Below are 17,281 nucleotides of genomic sequence, written 5' to 3'. Positions count from 1 at the left end.
ATAGTAGTGCTTAGAACAGTGGTTCCTAATGTGGAGCATACACCCCACAGCGGGGCAATTTGATTTTTAAGGGAGGCAATTCTAGAATGAGTTATTAACGGTCAATTTTTTGCATTTCTTATGGTTCTAGGGGCCTCATCTACAGTATATAAATATATATTATGATATATTTACGCATTTCAGTTCTCTATTATGATTTTGAAACTTTATTTGCTATTTTTTATATCACTTCACATTATAATTTTTTTTAACAAATTCTTAGTGATTTCTTCTTCAGTACTTCAACTGACTTTTCACTCTTTTATTTTTCTCTTTCATAGATGCCATGTTTGTTGAAAGCTTGTTTAGACAAAGTTAATGGCCTTACAGGCTTCCTCCATCTGGCTAGGAGTTCATTTTTGAATAATGTATAATCATAAAAGTATAATGTGCTGATTAGATTGGATGTCCTTCTGGATGAAGCTGCAGCAGTGGGGGCTGAGACAGAGGCAGCCGCCAAGGCCAAGCCCCTTGCACGAATTTTGTGCATCAGGCCTCTAGTAAGAATTATATGTCACAGGGGGGACTTCAGGATTTTATACTTAGGTGGGGCATGGTGGAAAAAAGATTGAGAGCCACTGGTTTAGAATTATATGTAGAAATTATTAAACAAGTAGTTGTATATTAGAAATAAATAGGTTAATATTTTATGCTTTATTCACTTATGCTTTATTTATTCACTTCTTTTCTAAAGTCTTGGTACAGCTTATAATTGATGACATACCACTTAATCACTTTTCCCCCCCTTCTTCTCATGGCACATAAAGGAATGGTTTATCTTACTACAGATGTTACTTTGGATATGATGCAAGAATACCAACCCCATTTTACAGATGAGTAAGCAGCTAATTAGTGTTGGTGTTGGAAGTTGTCCTTAAAGAATCTGGCTCCAAACTATGATTCATTCAGGAATAAATGTTATAATCATTGAAACAATGTATATCTGTTTGGTATTTAAAATGCTTGTAATGTTTGAAAATTTAACAAATTAGAGTATTTGTAAAATTAGCCTTGTGATTCCAATTTAAAATGTGTAATTTAGTAAGTGCCTCTTGACTTTAATTTTAAGTAGCTATGTATTAAAGAATGTGGCTAAGTTTACAAACAATATTGGAAAATTTAAGAGCCAAACTAAAACAGGATGTGATAACTCAGTGATTTTTAACTACTTATTTATATTAATTACATTTATTTATATTAACTCATCTAATTTTCAAAACAACCCTAAGAATTATGTACTTTTTATGTATTTCCTCAATTATAAACCGCACAATTGAATACTTCTTATAATCAATAGCATCTTAGTTTAATTGGCTATGAGAGCTTCTTAACCTAGTGGTATATAAACTAATTATACATCATACAATAAACTTGATGAAATATGGCATTTTCCCCCACTTTACAAATAATGAAACTAAAGCCTTAGGGGTAAGGGGGAAGAGGGTTAAATAACTTGCCCAAGTCACATAGCTGGTTAGTACGAGAGCTGGGATTCACACCAAGGAAGCCTGACTCCAGGGTCAAGTCGGTGCTCTTAGTGACTATTCCTTATAAGAAGTGTTACATTTCAAACTACAAAGTTATGAATAATGGTGTTTTATACATTTCTAAACTGCAAAATATTTGAATATCAAAACCCTTGGATTCTACTTTCATCCACTATATATATCATCCAAGCTATTATACTCAAGCTCTGAAATGGCACCTGAGAGTACAATATAACTCAATAGACATTGGACGACACCATACAGATTTACCTGGGAAACAATCTAATTTGCATATGCTTTCTTACCATCTACACTAGCATCATCCACCAAAATGATTTCCTTCAGCAGTATGGCAGGCGTAGAATAGAGCACACTGTGGACAGTTCTAAGCAGCGTGGACCATGCTTCATTATGAAAAACTATTATGACACTGGTGGTAGGCAAGGGAGGACAGCGCTTAAATTTTTGTTCGATACATCTAGAAAAAGTCAAAGTAGAAGAATAATTATGAATTTTATTACTTTATTTCACAGCTATGCCATTACCAAAATTATTAACCTTAATCACTATAGAATAGTGAATAGTTTTTTGTTGTGAGTTTTCACTATATAAGATGATCTTAATGCTGTGTAAGTCTAAGTAGAGCAAAACACAATACTTTACAAGACCTAGATCATGGCCACTGATATATATTGCATGTTAAAGATGAGAACATGCTATTGTAAACTTTTTCAACAGTATAACTTTACATACAAATAACATATTCAATAAAGAAAATAACCAACAAGTAAAACCACCTGTAAAAATGACAAATACTTGTAATTGGTCAAATAAAAATCAAGTTTTCTTCCTTCCTTCTGGAAATCATACATTTTTGTTTGTAATTTTTAAAACTGCAATGTAATTAAATATTTGTATATGTACAGATTATCAAATTATATACTTCCCTAAGTACATAACATTTTCCAAGTTTATTTAGAAATCCAAGTTTATTTAATCAATTTACTTATTCTATATTTGAACCAATAGGGGGAAAATAGCATACTATAAAGCTATGAATAATTTGTATTATTCAGCAAAGATTTTGCTACAATTATCGAATCTATTGTTTAATTAAATGAGACTAGGCACTTTAAATATTTTTTAAAATACATTTATAAATTTAAAATAAAAGTCCTAAATCCATGTTATTAGTCCTGTGCTCTGTTGCCATATGAAATACTGATAGGCACAAGAAGAGCAATGCTAGTAATTTCTGACTGGCTAATAGCACTGTGCTACCCATTAGCTATAAACATTAGTTATAAATTGATTCATTTTTTATAACAATGTCTTTCTCTGTGGAAATTGTCTCATATGAAGCATCGGAGTGTGGGAGGACCTGTACAGCCTCCAGTTCCTTGGCCTACTGCGTTGAGGTGAAGATCAAATGAAATAACATACAGGAGAGGGCTTCAGAACATGGTAAAATCAACAGAGTGAACTTGGAACATATGGAAAAGATATATAAGTTTATCTTTAAGTTCACTTAAAAACCATAAATGGTTGTATAATTTCAGACAACATAGTACAAAAATCTCCCACACAGTCAAAAGGCACTGCAAGTACAGTGTGTGAACAAGTGCTGGTCAAACACAAAGAAAAGGAAGTAAATCATTCACTCATGGAGATAAGAGCCCAGAGCACGTTAGTCACTCTGCCAGGGCCAATGGGGAAACCAGAGCCTCCAGTGTGGAAGGAGAGGCCTGGGAAAAGATATCCGACAAACTCTCATTAAGCACTTCTATATCCAGACCTCAATATGTATGTGCCTTAAGGTTTTTTTTCCGAGAAGAGGTCTTTAGGGTGCAATATTTGTAGTTATAAAAAAAAAAAAAAAAATTAGTCTGGGAATAAAGTATTGAGAGGGTATCAATACCACAAGATAGAAAAAATAGAGGAATTGACTGAAAGTGATTTTACTCTAATGCATTTGTTATTTCCAAGTGTAACATACATATACACTGAGTGGTCCGATTATGATGATCTTCAAATGCATAATAATCTGGCCACTCAGTGTATGTATATATATATTAGAGGCCAGGTGCTTGAATTTATGCATGGGTGGGGACTGGCCAGCCTGGCCAGGGGGAGGGGACATGGGCAGTTAGCTGGCCTGCCTGCTGGTCAAACTCTTGGTTGAGGGGACAATTTGCATATTAGCCTTTTATTATATAGAATATACACTGAGTGGCTAGATTATTATGAGTTCAGAGATCATAATAATCTGGCCACTTAGTATTCAAGTCAGAGCAAATAATCACATTCATCCTCATTGATAGATGTAAGCAAGTTATTTATTCTAAATTGAATTTTGGATAAACTACCAATTAAAAATAATATCCAAACATAAACTACCTCTTCCTCTATAGTACTCTTAATTAATAAATAAATAAATAAATAATTAAATATAAGCTTGTATCTTCAGACATAAAGGTTTATAAGCTAACATAAACTATAAGTAAAAATTATGGAAAACTCCATTTTATATATATATATTTTTTTTTAACAAAAAAAAACTTATGATTTCCTGTCTTATAAGTATTATGGGAAGAGATTTTCCAGATTAAAAAAACAGGTTTCCCTACATTTATTTGCCATGTGACTAACTAATGTAATATTAATCAAGAATTACAAAAAGGTCTTGAAGATTTAAAGTATAAATCTTTACAAAAACTCACACTAATAAAATGTTATCATTTTAATCTTACAATGCTTTCCCTTGGTTTAATTAAGGCTTTATTTGCTTAATTGATAATCACTAATATCAAAAGTGTCATGTCATATCATTAATGCAAGTGGTAATGAAATTTTACAATATTACTTCATAAACCTTATTTATTTGGAAACAATTAGCATGTTAAGCTTATGCTTTAAAAACTGTTTCACATGTCATTTAAAGTCGTGAAATTAAATTAACTTGCCAAAGTGACTGCATATTTCTAGTCATGTCATTTGAAAGATTTGGCATATAGGAAAGTGCTTAATCAGTTACATCTCGTTTTGGGAGAAACTAGACCTATATTTCTAATGAGCAAAGAAAAGATTGGGAATTCTTCAGAAAATGTGTTTCTTAAGGTTAAAGTAGCAAAGTATTAAGTCTTTACCAACTCTTCACAGTCACAGGTACCCATTCCTATCCAAAAAAAGAAAGGTTCTTTACATGCTTAGTTATTTCCCACTTACTTAATGATTAACATTATTGAATACTACTAAATATTATATGGGGGGAAAAGTTTATCTCCAGCTGGCATTGATTATAATGTTAAAGAATAAAAAGCATGTTTCTTCATTTGTGATGTGAATTGATTTTTCAGTCAAGACCTTTCCCCAAATCAGTGAAGTACAATACTACATTTTAACTTAACATAAAAAAAACAGCCCTGTTATAACAGCTAAAATATTTGTTAGACATTCATTTATTTATTTACACATTCATTTAATATGATGAGCAACCCAACTTTGAATCACACATATTATAATACAGTGACAGCCCTGGATGGTGTGGTTTAGTAGGTTGGGCATCATCCCATGCACCAAAAGATGATGGTTTGATTCCAGTCAAGGCACATACCAAGGCTGTGGGTTTGATCCCCAGAAAGGATGAGGGTGAGTTCAGGAGGCAATTGACTGATGTTTCTCATGCACCTTTCTCTCTCTCTCTCTCTCTCTCTCTCTCTCTCTCTCTCTCTCTCTCTCTCTCTCTCTCTCTCTCTCTCTGTTTCTCCTCCCTCTCTCTCTCTCTCTCTCTCTCTCTCTCTCTCTCTCTCTCTCTCTCTCTCTCTCTCTCTCTCTGTTTCTCATGCATCTTTCTCTATCTCTCTCCAAAAACATATCCTTGGGTGAGGATTTTAAAAATTAAAATTAAAATAATACAGCAATAAAAATTTAATCTACACAACTTCAACATTAAGAAACTCATAGTTGGAGCAGGTATTTATGATCAGATCATAAATATAGAAAAATATGAATGAAGCAATAAACCTAAGTCCTTTTCTTCAGGTTCACTTCCAAATATATTTTTATTATAACCAGAAACCAAAATATAAAGGCACTGCTTGGTTACAGTTTTTCTGTCTTACAATTTTAACAAATCTATTGATGGTTTGAAAGTGCTAGAAATTCATTTTAGCTATTTCAGTTCAAATAGAGCATTTGGCCACTACCTTAAAGATAACAAAATGGTTCATTAACTAAGGACAAACAGTATAAAGGAAGCTGGAGGAAAACTTAAAATACTATATACTTGAAATAAATATGTAAGCAAAGTGACAATAAAAAGCAATCTTGATTTCTCAGAAGCTAAAGGGAAACAACTTTATAATACTTGGACTTATTCAACAAAACTCTAGAGAAAGAATCATAGTTAAATTACTAATTATAACAATATTGTCCGTTAAAAGACAGGTTATAAAACAGGGCATTCTGAAATATAATGAAACATAATTATAGTATAGAAAGTATCCACAAAGTCTGTGACTTAATTAATAAAATATTGTTATCTAACAGCTCCAAAGTCTTGGCATATTTTTTAACCATTTCTTTTCTATAGTAATACACAGAGGAATGGAGACAACTCCCACATTTTCCATAAAAACTGTCCCATATTTCTTCCTTAATAGATGAGGAAAACAAAAGTGTTTCAAATAAAGAATTTGTGATTCTATAGATGTCAGATCTAGAATTCAGTGTTCTAGTTCCTAAGACAATAACTTTTCACATCTTCAATGCCTCACCAGGAATAGATACGACTATCTGGCATCAATAATAAAAAAATTTAAAAAGTAATTAAAACTGGTTAAGTAAATGATAATTGGTGATTTCTTTTCCCCTTAAAGTGGCTAAAGAACAAGCTAATTCCTTAGTAACAGCCCTCCCCTGCAAGCCCTGATGATAAACATAAGACAATGAATAGTCTTCAACATACTCAGGAGGTCGAGTGTCTGGTCCAAGGTCTCGGTGTAAAGAAATCCTGTCACTTGCAAAAGCATTAAAGCAGTGTTTTGCTTCTCCACGGTCTTTTTCCTTCTGCTCTTCAACACTTAGGCTGACTATCTTGAATGCTCTACCGGAAGCACCAGGTGCATTAGAGTCCTGAGGTGGGCGGTCAAGAACTGGCTTCAGTTCTGCTGCTGTGTAATATCCTTGCAAACAAGGTCTCTCGCCAGCCTCGACGCTTTGCCTGACAGGTGCTCCTATTTGCATTTTTGGCATTGCATCTTTAATATTGTGTACAGCTTCTAGCATTAAATCAAGCATCTTGTTTTTGTTTTTCATGTTCCTTTCCACCCTTGATTCCTCTTCGGAATGTTGAACACTTACTTCTCTTTGCATTAAAATCAAAAATATTATAAAGAAAAAAATTACTGTGCCAAACTTCCAGAACTTTTTATAATAATGTCTTTTAAGGTGTAATTTCACTAGTCGCTTTAGTTGAGTCATTGTGACATTAAAAGCTTGTCACTTGACAAATTACAGTTATAGTTTCCGCTTTTACTTTATTTTTTATCATGGATTAGCTGGCAAGCAGGTTTCATTAAATGGTAATACCTATAAACAGAAATGATAAATGACATTAGTAAGCTATTCATGCCTATCAGCATGCTTCAATCCACTCATTCAACCAACAACTCAACATGAGCTACAAACAATATACTTTCATCCTACGTAATAAGAGGGTAATATGCAAATTGATTGAACAGTGGAATGACCTGTTGCTATGATGCACACTGACCACCAGGGGGCAAATGCTCAATGCAGGAGCTGCCCCCTGGTGGTCAGTGCATTCCCACAGGGGGAGTGCTGCTCAGCCACAAGCAGGGCTGACAGCTGGTGAGCACAGTGGCAGTGGCGGGGCCCTCTCCCACCTCCACGGCAGCGCTAAGTAACAGCAAGCCAAGTGGTAAGAAGCAGCAAGCAGGCAGGCAGTAAAGATCTAGGGATCCCAGACTGTGAGAGGGATGTCCGCCAAGGGCTCACAGACTGCAAGAGGGTGCAGACTGGGCTGAGGGACCCTTCCCCCAGTGCATGAATTTCATGCACTGGGACTCTAGTGGGTTAGTAAGAATACAAAACTATCTTGCCCCCAGAGAAATTATACTTTTGGAAGAACACAACTATAATTAACCACAATCTATTAGGACTATAAAATATTAGGGCTCTAGCCAGTTTAGCTCAGTGGATAGAGTGTCAGCCTGCAGACTGAAGGGTCCCGAGTTCAATTCTGGTTAAGGAGACATGCCCGGGTTGTGGGCTCATTCCCCAGTAGGGGGCATGCAGGAGGCAGCCAATCAAGATTCTCTCTCATGATTTATATTTCTTTCTCCTTCACCCTTCCTCTCTGAAATCAATAAAATATATTAACAATAAATAATAAATAAATATTAGGGATTTTTCTCCAGTAAAAAATTAATACACTGTTGTCAAAACCAGTTTGGCTCAGTGGATAGAGCATCGGCCTGTGGACTAAAAGGTCCCAGGTTCAATTCTGGTCAAGGGCGTGTACCTTGGTTGTGGGCACATCCCTAGTGTGGGGTGTGCAGGAGACAGCTGATCGATGTTTCTCTCTCATGGATGTTTCTAATTCTCTATCTCCCTTTCTCTCTGTGAAAAATCAATAAAATATATTTTTTAAATACATCGTTAACTCTGGCAAATTGCTATTATATAACATGCATAAAATTACTTTTAAAAATATATTTTGAGTCTAAAATAACAGGTGTCTTAACTTAATAATCAAGGGGGCAAAGGATTTCATTAAACTGATTATAAAGAAAGGGAGAATCCATAAGAAAGCAAAGGTATTCTGATGGGCACTATCAGCCATTCATTCAAAATATTGCTTTTTTTTTAATGAAGTTAGCCCATAACCTATGAACTTTTACTCCAACTAAACTAATTAATATTAAAAAGCAGCATCACCAACAAGTAAACACATTCTGGCAGATTTGCTGACATGACAGTACTTTGAATTCTGACAAAACTAATTAAAACTAGAACATTAAGAGCATCTGTAGTTATAAAATAGCCATTTTCAAATACAAAAATACATCACACAAAATACAAAACCTAGTAGCAAAAAAAAAAAAATGCATTAAGCTTTACTTGTAGTATTTCTAAAGAGGCAACAGAGATAATCAAATTATAAAAGCAGCATTGGCCTGATAAAATACTGCTTGCTGCTGACCCTAAAAACAGAACAACATGTTTACTAAACTCTAATATAGGCAACCAGGAGCAAAAGAAAGGAGGGGGAGAAAAAAAAGCATTCATAACAGGCTGAATCACAGTGAGGATTTATTTTCTTCTTGTGCTTTAAAAAAAAAAGTAATATGAAAGGGTTTTAGTACACAATTATATGCCATGCACCATTATAATTATTCAAGTAATTTATATGGATAAGACCTGTCCTCCCTAAATATTTTAAAGAAAATAACATTTATAAAAGTGAAAACTAACTTTGACATTTTATTCCCTTTATCTTCCAAAGTTATCATTAAATCCTACCTAATAAAAGAGTAATATGCAAATTAACCATCACTCCACTATACCACAAGCCACACCCACCAGCCACGCCCATCAGGCAATCAGATCAAGTATGCAAATAAATCCAACCAAGATGGCTACAGCCACAAAGAGTAGGAGGGAGGCTTGGGTTTCCCAGGCAATGGAGGAAGCCACGCTTTCCGCCTGCCCTTGCTGGCTTAAGCCTCCACTCAAGGCCACAAAGTTTCAGTTATAGAAGGTAAACAAACCCAAACAGAAATGGCAAGAGCTAGAAAGAGCGGGAGGCTAGGGTTGCACCCCCCACAATGGAAGAAGCAAAGCTTTCCACACACCCTGGCCCGCCCAGCCTCCACTCTAGTCTACAAAGTTTCAATTATAGAAGATACATAAATTCCATCAGAAATGGCTGCCGGCCATGGAATGAGCAGGAGGCTTGGCTCTGCTCCAGGCTACAAAGTTTCAATTGTAGAAGGTAAATAAATTCCAGATACCAGGGCTTCCATTTGGGTCGCCAGGGGGGCATGGCTGGCCTGCATACTACCCCACTCCCTCGCTCAGGCTGGCCCCACACCCCAAAGGAACCCCCACCCTGATCCGGGACACCCTTCAGGGCAAACCAGCTGGCTCCCACCCATGCACCAGGCCTCTATCCTATCTAATAAAAGAGTAATATGCAGATTGACCATCACAAGACACAAGATGGCTGCCCCCATGTGGTCAAAGATCCTGCCCCCATGTGGACACAAGATGGCCACCACAAGATGGCCAGCAAGGGAGGGCAGTTGAGAGGGATCAGGCCTGCAAGGGAGGGCAGTTGATAGGGACCAGGCCTGCAAGGAAGGGCAGTTGGAGGTGATCAACCCTGCACAGGGAGAGCAGTTAGGGGTGACCAGGCCGGCAGAGGAGGGAAGTTGGGGGCAAACAGGCTGGCAGGGGAGCAGTTAGACATCCATCAGGCTGGCATGGGAGTGGTTAGGGGGTGATCAGGCTGGCAGGCAGAAGTGGTTAGGAACAATCAGGAAGGCAGACAGGCAAGCAGTTGGGAGCCAGCAGTCCTGGATTGTGAGAGGATGTCCGACTGCCCGTTTGGGATAGGGTCTAAACGGGCAGTCGGACATCCCTCAAGGGGTCTCAGATTGGAGAGGGCATAGGCTGGGCTGGGCACGAATTTCGTGCAACGGGCCTCTAGTATTTATATATTAGAAATGATTAGCAGATGTAGGGTTTGTCATTCTTGTATTCTAAAATCTTTACACATGCCAATCCAAAAATGGTCATTTGCTAATTATAAAAGCTCCAAATCACAGAAAAAGAGAAAGGAATATCATGAAATAGTTTTTTAAACCTAGAAAAAATTAATTTTCTATATTAGAAATCTGTATAAAATTCTAAAATGTAGGAAAAAATGACTTTAGGTGGTGGGTACAAAGTGCAATATACAGATCTTGAAACACAGAAACCCACACCTGAAACCTATATGATCATGTTAAACAATGTCACCCCAATAAATTAAAGAAAAAGAAACTCAGAGCTCTGACTGGTTTGGCTCAGTGGATAGTGTCAGCCTGCAGACTGAAGGATCCCAGGTTTGATTCCAGTCAAGGGCATGTACCTTGGTTGTGGGCACATTCCCAGTAGGGGGTGTGCAGGAGGCAGCTGATCGATGTTTTTGACTCTCTCTCCCTCTCCCTTCCTCTCTGCAAAAACATCAATAAAATATATTTTATAAAAAAACAAAAACTCAGGGACCTTTTAGTCTAAAAATATATATATATTAATCTATATATCCTACTTACTATTCATGTAGGCCTTACAAAAAGGCATTAATAATCAATAAAAATATCCACAAAATGATACTTTGAAAGGCTAAAACAATATGCATGACTCTATGCCTATGAGAATGGGTTAAAAGTCAATGGATTATTCCTAGGGGTAAAATACGCTTTCATCTTGGCCTGGCCAATGTGGCTCGGTTGAGCATTGTCCTGTCCACAGAAAGGTTGCTGTTTCCATTCCTGGTCAGGGCACATGTCCAGTTTTGGCTTAGGCCCCAGTAGGGGGCATGCAGGAGACAGCCATGTTGATGTTTCTCTCTCTCTTCCCCTCTTCCTTCCTCTCTCTTTAAAATAATAAAAACATATATTTAAAGAAAAAAAAAATGCTTTCATCTCAACAGAAAAAAAACTGAAATCTCACAAATTAAAATAATCTAACTACAAAGCTGTGGCTTCCAGTTACCTAGACTATAGCTTCTCAAACTCTAATGTGACAACGAAGCACCTGGGGATGCTGTTTAAATACAAACAGGTGGGGAAATATCAAGATAAGATCCATCTTCATAGCCGTGGCTGTCCCTCCAGGTGGAAAAGCACACACTGCAAGAATGTTAGTTTAAAATTCCAACCGAAGCAATCTTCTAACGCAGTGAAAAGCAGAACACTTCATAACTGCATGTGAAGGTACCATTTAATAAAATAAGAGGGTAGTGATTCTTTCCATTTCTTGTTTCTATATTTGTGACAATAAAACTTTACAGCTCCAGGGACTTAAGGTCTGGTTCCAACTGATGTTAATTGGCACAATGCCTAATTGGAGTATGAAACTTGCTTGATACTGAGTACAAGCATGCTGTAAAAAGTTTAAGGAAGCCACACAAAGAAAAAAATTACAAAATTACAATCCCAAACCCTAGCATAGCTGGTAAATTTTTAAAAGGGCACTACTGTGAATTAATACTCATTAAATCTTTGCCACAGATTATCATCTGGATCCACTAACTGAACAAGGAATATCATGAAACAGTTTTTTAAACCTAGAAAAAAATTAAATTTGAAAACAAAACAAAACAAACAAACAAACAAAAAAACAAAAACAAAATAAGAACTAGCCCTGATATTAAGCCCTTAAATGCTTGGGCAGGAATTTTATCTGCTGGTGAAATGTTGGGAATGGAGAAGTGGCAGGAAGTGATTTCTGCTTATATTTCTTGATGGAGTCAAATTTCATGCTACTGCGGTTTGTTAGTTTTGATTACGTTTAAGTCCATGTTCATTCACGTTCTTGCCATCAGTTCTTCTGAGCATGAAGTGATCTACAGATGTACAACAAGGGACAAACAATGATGCAAAGCGAACTGTGTTGAGACAGCCACATGCTATCTCACAGGAGGCAGCTGCAGACATACCTCAAAGACCCCCTGCTAAAGACAAAGCAGAGTTGCGCCAGGTGGCTGGAAAATGCCACCAGCAGACAACTAAGGCACATACTTGTCATAAAATAGGATGGTTTTTTGAACAAAGGTTTCTTCAGATTATGAGACAAAAAGCCTAGTGACAGAGTTTTACCTCCATCAATTATGAGGCTCGGGTTTTATTAAACAGAAGGGCAAGGTGAGACATCCAATGCTACACCTGGTCAGATAAACATCTTTGAAGGTGAAAGGTCGAAGACAGATCTTGATTTGTGGACCAGTCAATTCTACAGTTTGGTGCAAGAAAGGAATTATGGAGTTACACTAACCATGGAGGGCAGGGCGAGGGGTTAGAAGGGGAGCTCACATACTCTCTTCTCCTGCTACCTCTGTACCTGTGAATGAATTTCACATAACATAGGAAATATATATTGATTACTTATGACATATTAGAAAATAGAGGAATTCTGAGGTGTGATTGGAGTGGTTCCACAGATTATTCACTTAATTAATATTTCCCCCCAGGCAGAAGCACTGAATTTTAAAAAAGATTTGTCCATCTAACTAGTTATATTACAAGTACAGTTGATGGCTTTTAGATTAGTAAGAAGACAGAAATTGCACAGTGATTTGAGCAAGGAAAGTTTAATCTATTATTAATTGAAGGTTAGAGGACTGGAATTGGCTAGTGAGAGTTAAAGAAATTCTAGAGAATACGGGAATACTGGATATAAGGGTCACCCACTACCCCTAAAGCTGAGATGAGGGCCCAAGGAAGAGCTCTCCCCACTCCAGGGCTGAGACCTAGCAATCGCTACAGAGAAGGCATGGTGCTGGTTCCCTGACAGTGGAAAAGTCACTGAGCTGCCTCACTTGGTGAGACTTGCAAGTCTTGGAAGGAGCCCTTCACAGGGAGTTGTCAAATCCTAGGACTTGCTAGGTGGTGCTGAGGAAAACTGCTAGCTACTGGTGGAACCTGGAGTTGAGAAGCTGTCCTCTGCAGGAGTCTAGTGCACTTCCATACGCATCTTGGGCCAACATAGCTCCAGGCTGGCACCAGGGATAAATGCTGAGCAGCTGGCTCCCTAGACACCAGTATGGAGGCCCTACTGAGAGAACAGAGCAGTGGTCGGCAAACTCATTAGTCAACAGAGCCAAATATCAACAGTACAGCGATTGAAATTTCTTTTGAGAGCCAAAATTTTTAAACTTAAACTTCTTCTAATGCCACTTCTTCAAAATAGACTCGCCCAGGCCGTGGTATTTTGTGGAAGAGCCACACTCAAGGGGCCAAAAAGCCACATGTGGCTCACGAGCCGTAGTTTGCCAACCACTGGGACAGAGCATCACCCTTCAGACTGAAGGGTCCTGAATTCGATTCCAGTCAAGGGCACATGTCTAGGTTGTCATGTGGGGGCATACAGGAGGCAGCCAATCGATGATTCTTTCTCATCACTGATGTTTCTCTCTCTCTCTCCTTCTCCCTTCCTCTTTGAAATCAATAACAAAATATATTTTTTAAAGAGAGAAAGAGTATGGGGAACAGTGACCTGGGCTAGAGAATAGGTCCATGATGTCTGTGGCCCCAGAATATGACATCACTGCTGCCCAAGTCAAGCTCTGGAGAAAGTGAAGAAGCAGGCAGATGTCGACTCTAGAGAATGCAATTAGACTGGAGAACACTGGTGGCTGAGTAGTAGAGGAGAAGATATGCCATCAAGAACCTCGCCAGTGAGCCACTCTGAAACCAAGAAGAAAAGCCCCTTCCCACCAGTGGGGCAGCCAGCAAAAGAGCAGTATTCACAGGGCCCAGCTCCATTATTACCAAGTGGCAACTAGAATGAAATTTAGAGTTCAGAAACAATAAACTGAACAGTATCGTTCACCCTTGTGACTACTCAGCCTCCGTATGCAAACTTCCCCAAATACTTGAACAATAGCAGAACAGTTCTATATTCCACCTCACAAGATGAGGCGTCCTTCTCGCAGTGAAGAGGATACCTCAAAATGAAAAGACGCAGAGTGCTTACAGCCAATGTACTTCTCAAATTCTGACAGTCCCACTGCATATTCTGTTACCTAAAGGCTAAGTTGTAAATTTAATCTCTAACACCTATGTAATATATTTTTAAAAGAAAAGGGGAAGGAGTTAAGAAAATTGTTAGCATATAAAAAGAAACACACACATACACACACACACACACACACACATACACACACACACACAGCAAAGGAAAAAATGTGCAAAGCTACTATAATTCTCATTTATGTAATTGGCCATGAAACCATAATTGGTATCTATGGCTTCCTTCTGTGAGTCCATAGATGTTGGTGCTGGCAGAAAGGGCAAACCCGTATCTGAATATTTTCCTATGCTAATGAGGACAAATCTCTGCTTGCTCAATGATGTAAGAAATCAAATATAACCAACCTGCCCCAGTGGCTGGCTGGAACCCCTAGGCACTCAGTGCTGGTGCCTGCAGATTAGGAACTAGGCAGTAGTGATAGCCAGGTCACCTGTAGAAAGAGGAAGTCCATTAGCCTATGCATACATAGCCTTCCCTCCTGCCACCATGGCCATGTTTATGGGCCCACTGAACAAGCTCTGGAGTAGCTGGGGGAAAAGGCTGACTGACACCCACAGTGTATCATTTTGTCTACTGTGTCTTATGGTGGACATTCAGATGGGACCAATTTCTCTTTTCTTTAAAATATATTTAAAAAAAACAAAACACCTCAATTCTGGTTTATAGTCAGGCTCATTTCAGAGAGAAAGAAAAAGGGAGGGAGAGAAAGAAATATCAATGATGAGAGAGAATCATTGATCAGCTGCCTCCTACACACCCCGTACTGGGGATCAAGCCCACAACCCAGACATGTGCCCTTGGCCAGAATCGAACCTAAAACCCTTCAGTCTGCAGGCCGATGTTCTATCCACAGAGCAAAACTGGTAGGGCTTCTCCTCCTTTTTGAAAGGTCAATCCTCAAACCTCTTCCTCAAATTTCCTTGTTACAAATCTTCTACTCCTCCTTCCAAACCCCTGATCATACAGTCAAACCATTAGCAACTGCCCATGGACCATTACTTCTGTACTTTTGGCCCTCTCTCATTCCAGACACAGTGTACAATCATATCTACTGTTCAAAATTCTGCCTACTGGGAGAATTTTCCTTCCCCGCTGTCTTTCATACTCTGGGTGGGGCTGTAGTGCTGTAGCTGGGGTGGTATGAGCCTGACTATACACCAGAATTGAGGTTTTTCTTCTTCCATCAATAAGGATATCAAGAGGTCAAAGGCATGGGTTAAGGAGAGGTCACACAACAGGAGTTGTTATTAAAGATGTCTGAAACACTTGTCATGCAAGTTGTACTTCACAGAACTGCCCAAGCTCTCTCCCTTACATACCATTTTCACTCGATGATAGATTGCTGCTATGCATGCCCAGCCTATGGCTAGGTCTGTCAGACAACACCCAGTTAATGATGGGCAGCCCAGGTGAATAGTTATCTGTGAAGGAGTCATAGATTTATTTCAAAATCCCAGAGATCTGCACTGTGATTCTGCTATTCAATCTTGCCAGAGGTCCTATGCAGCATCCCTATTTGCTACAGAACTTAGAGAATCATTGGATCTGCTCAGTTATAAAGCGAAGCGGTAGCACAGTGTGCACGGTATCCTGGACTTGCTCTATAGCCTTTTCTTGTGCTCATCATCATTAAATTCTAGCAGTCTTGTCCTGGCTGGTGTTCCCAATGGTTAGAACATCGGCCCACACACCGAAGAGTTGCAGGTTCAATTCCTGGTCAACAACATGTAACTGGGTTACTTCCCACTTTCCCCCACCCCCGTCTGGGTATATCCAGATGTGTCTCTCTCACATTGATGGTTCCCTCTCTCTCTCTGAAAAAGCTATAGGAAAAACATCCTCAGGTGGAAGATTAACAACAACAACACAATAGAAAAAAGTAGCAGTCTTATGGGTTACTCTAAAGACAGGTTAAGGTAGTATATTAAAATATGTATATGTTGCCTCCAAAATACAAGAAGGCTATTGAGCACAGTAATCAATGAATGCTCAGAAATGATACTGAAGTGCCCCTGAATTATTGTGAGAATAAATTATTGCTCTACGATTCTCATAAACTTGAATAAGACATCTGAAGTATTTGCTTCTTTCTGCTCCTCAGATATAATCAACATAATAATACAGTGGACCAATGTGATGTTTTGTGGAATATTGCAAAGATAAATATTTATAATACAGGAGAATTGACCTGGCCATGGGGCAAGACTGTGAAGATACACTTTGGCCCTGTTAAATAAAAGCAAATTGCTTTTGGAGGTCTTTGTAAATTGGTATGAAGAAAAACAATTAACCAAGTCAATAGCTGCAGAGCAAATGCCAAGGTCTTTGTTGATTTGATCAAAATACTACATCTGACTCAGCTCACTTGGAATCAGCCAACGTTTAAGTTTACAACAGTCTAGTCACTCTCTAAGATCTGTCTTCTGCACAGGCCAAATAAGTGAATTAAATGGAGATGTGATAGATATCACAAGTCTTATTTCAAATCTGTGATGGTGGCATTAATCTCAACAATTCCCTCAGGAATATGGCATTATCCCTTTTAAAAAATATATATATATTTTTATTGATTTCAGAGAGGAAGAGAGAGGGAGCGAGAGATAGAAACATCAATTATTAGAAAGAATCATTGATCAACCACCTCCTGCAGGTCCCCTACTGAGGACTGAGCCTGCAATCTGGGCATGGGCCCTTGATCAGAATCAAACCTGGGATCCTTCCGTCCACAGGCCAACACTCCACCTACTGAGCCAAACCAGCTAGGGTGAGATATGGTAGGTATTCTGTTTGCTATTTTAGAAGGGAAGAGAAGTTCTAATGTCTTAGCTCCCCTATTACAATGGTCCCAAATCCATGATTTATACACAAAACAAAGATTCACCTGGGCCCACTGAGAGTCAGGCTTGAGCTAAGACTCCAACTTGCCATTTTTA

At 38.3% G+C, this 17,281-nt stretch overlaps 1 protein-coding gene across 3 annotated transcripts in view; it reads right to left on the bottom strand.

Annotated features, from left to right (window-relative positions):
- The window catches only part of GALNT3 (polypeptide N-acetylgalactosaminyltransferase 3), a 46,796-nt gene that overhangs the window by 17,155 nt on the left and 12,360 nt on the right, over positions 1 to 17,281 (bottom strand). For all 3 annotated transcript variants that reach the window (XM_036421876.2, XM_036421875.2, XM_036421874.2), the window contains exons 2-3: positions 6,493 to 7,117; positions 1,832 to 2,004 (exon numbers count right to left, since the gene is read on the bottom strand). In XM_036421876.2, coding sequence (XP_036277769.1) covers positions 1,832 to 2,004; positions 6,493 to 7,007 — 688 coding nt within the window. In that variant the 5' untranslated portion in view covers positions 7,008 to 7,117. The remainder of the gene's footprint in view (positions 1 to 1,831; positions 2,005 to 6,492; positions 7,118 to 17,281) is intronic.

This window comes from Pipistrellus kuhlii, unplaced genomic scaffold, assembly GCF_014108245.1.
Source record: "Pipistrellus kuhlii isolate mPipKuh1 unplaced genomic scaffold, mPipKuh1.p scaffold_m20_p_7, whole genome shotgun sequence".
NCBI lineage: Eukaryota > Metazoa > Chordata > Mammalia > Chiroptera > Vespertilionidae > Pipistrellus > Pipistrellus kuhlii.
This window is presented reverse-complemented; position numbering and strand designations above follow the sequence as displayed.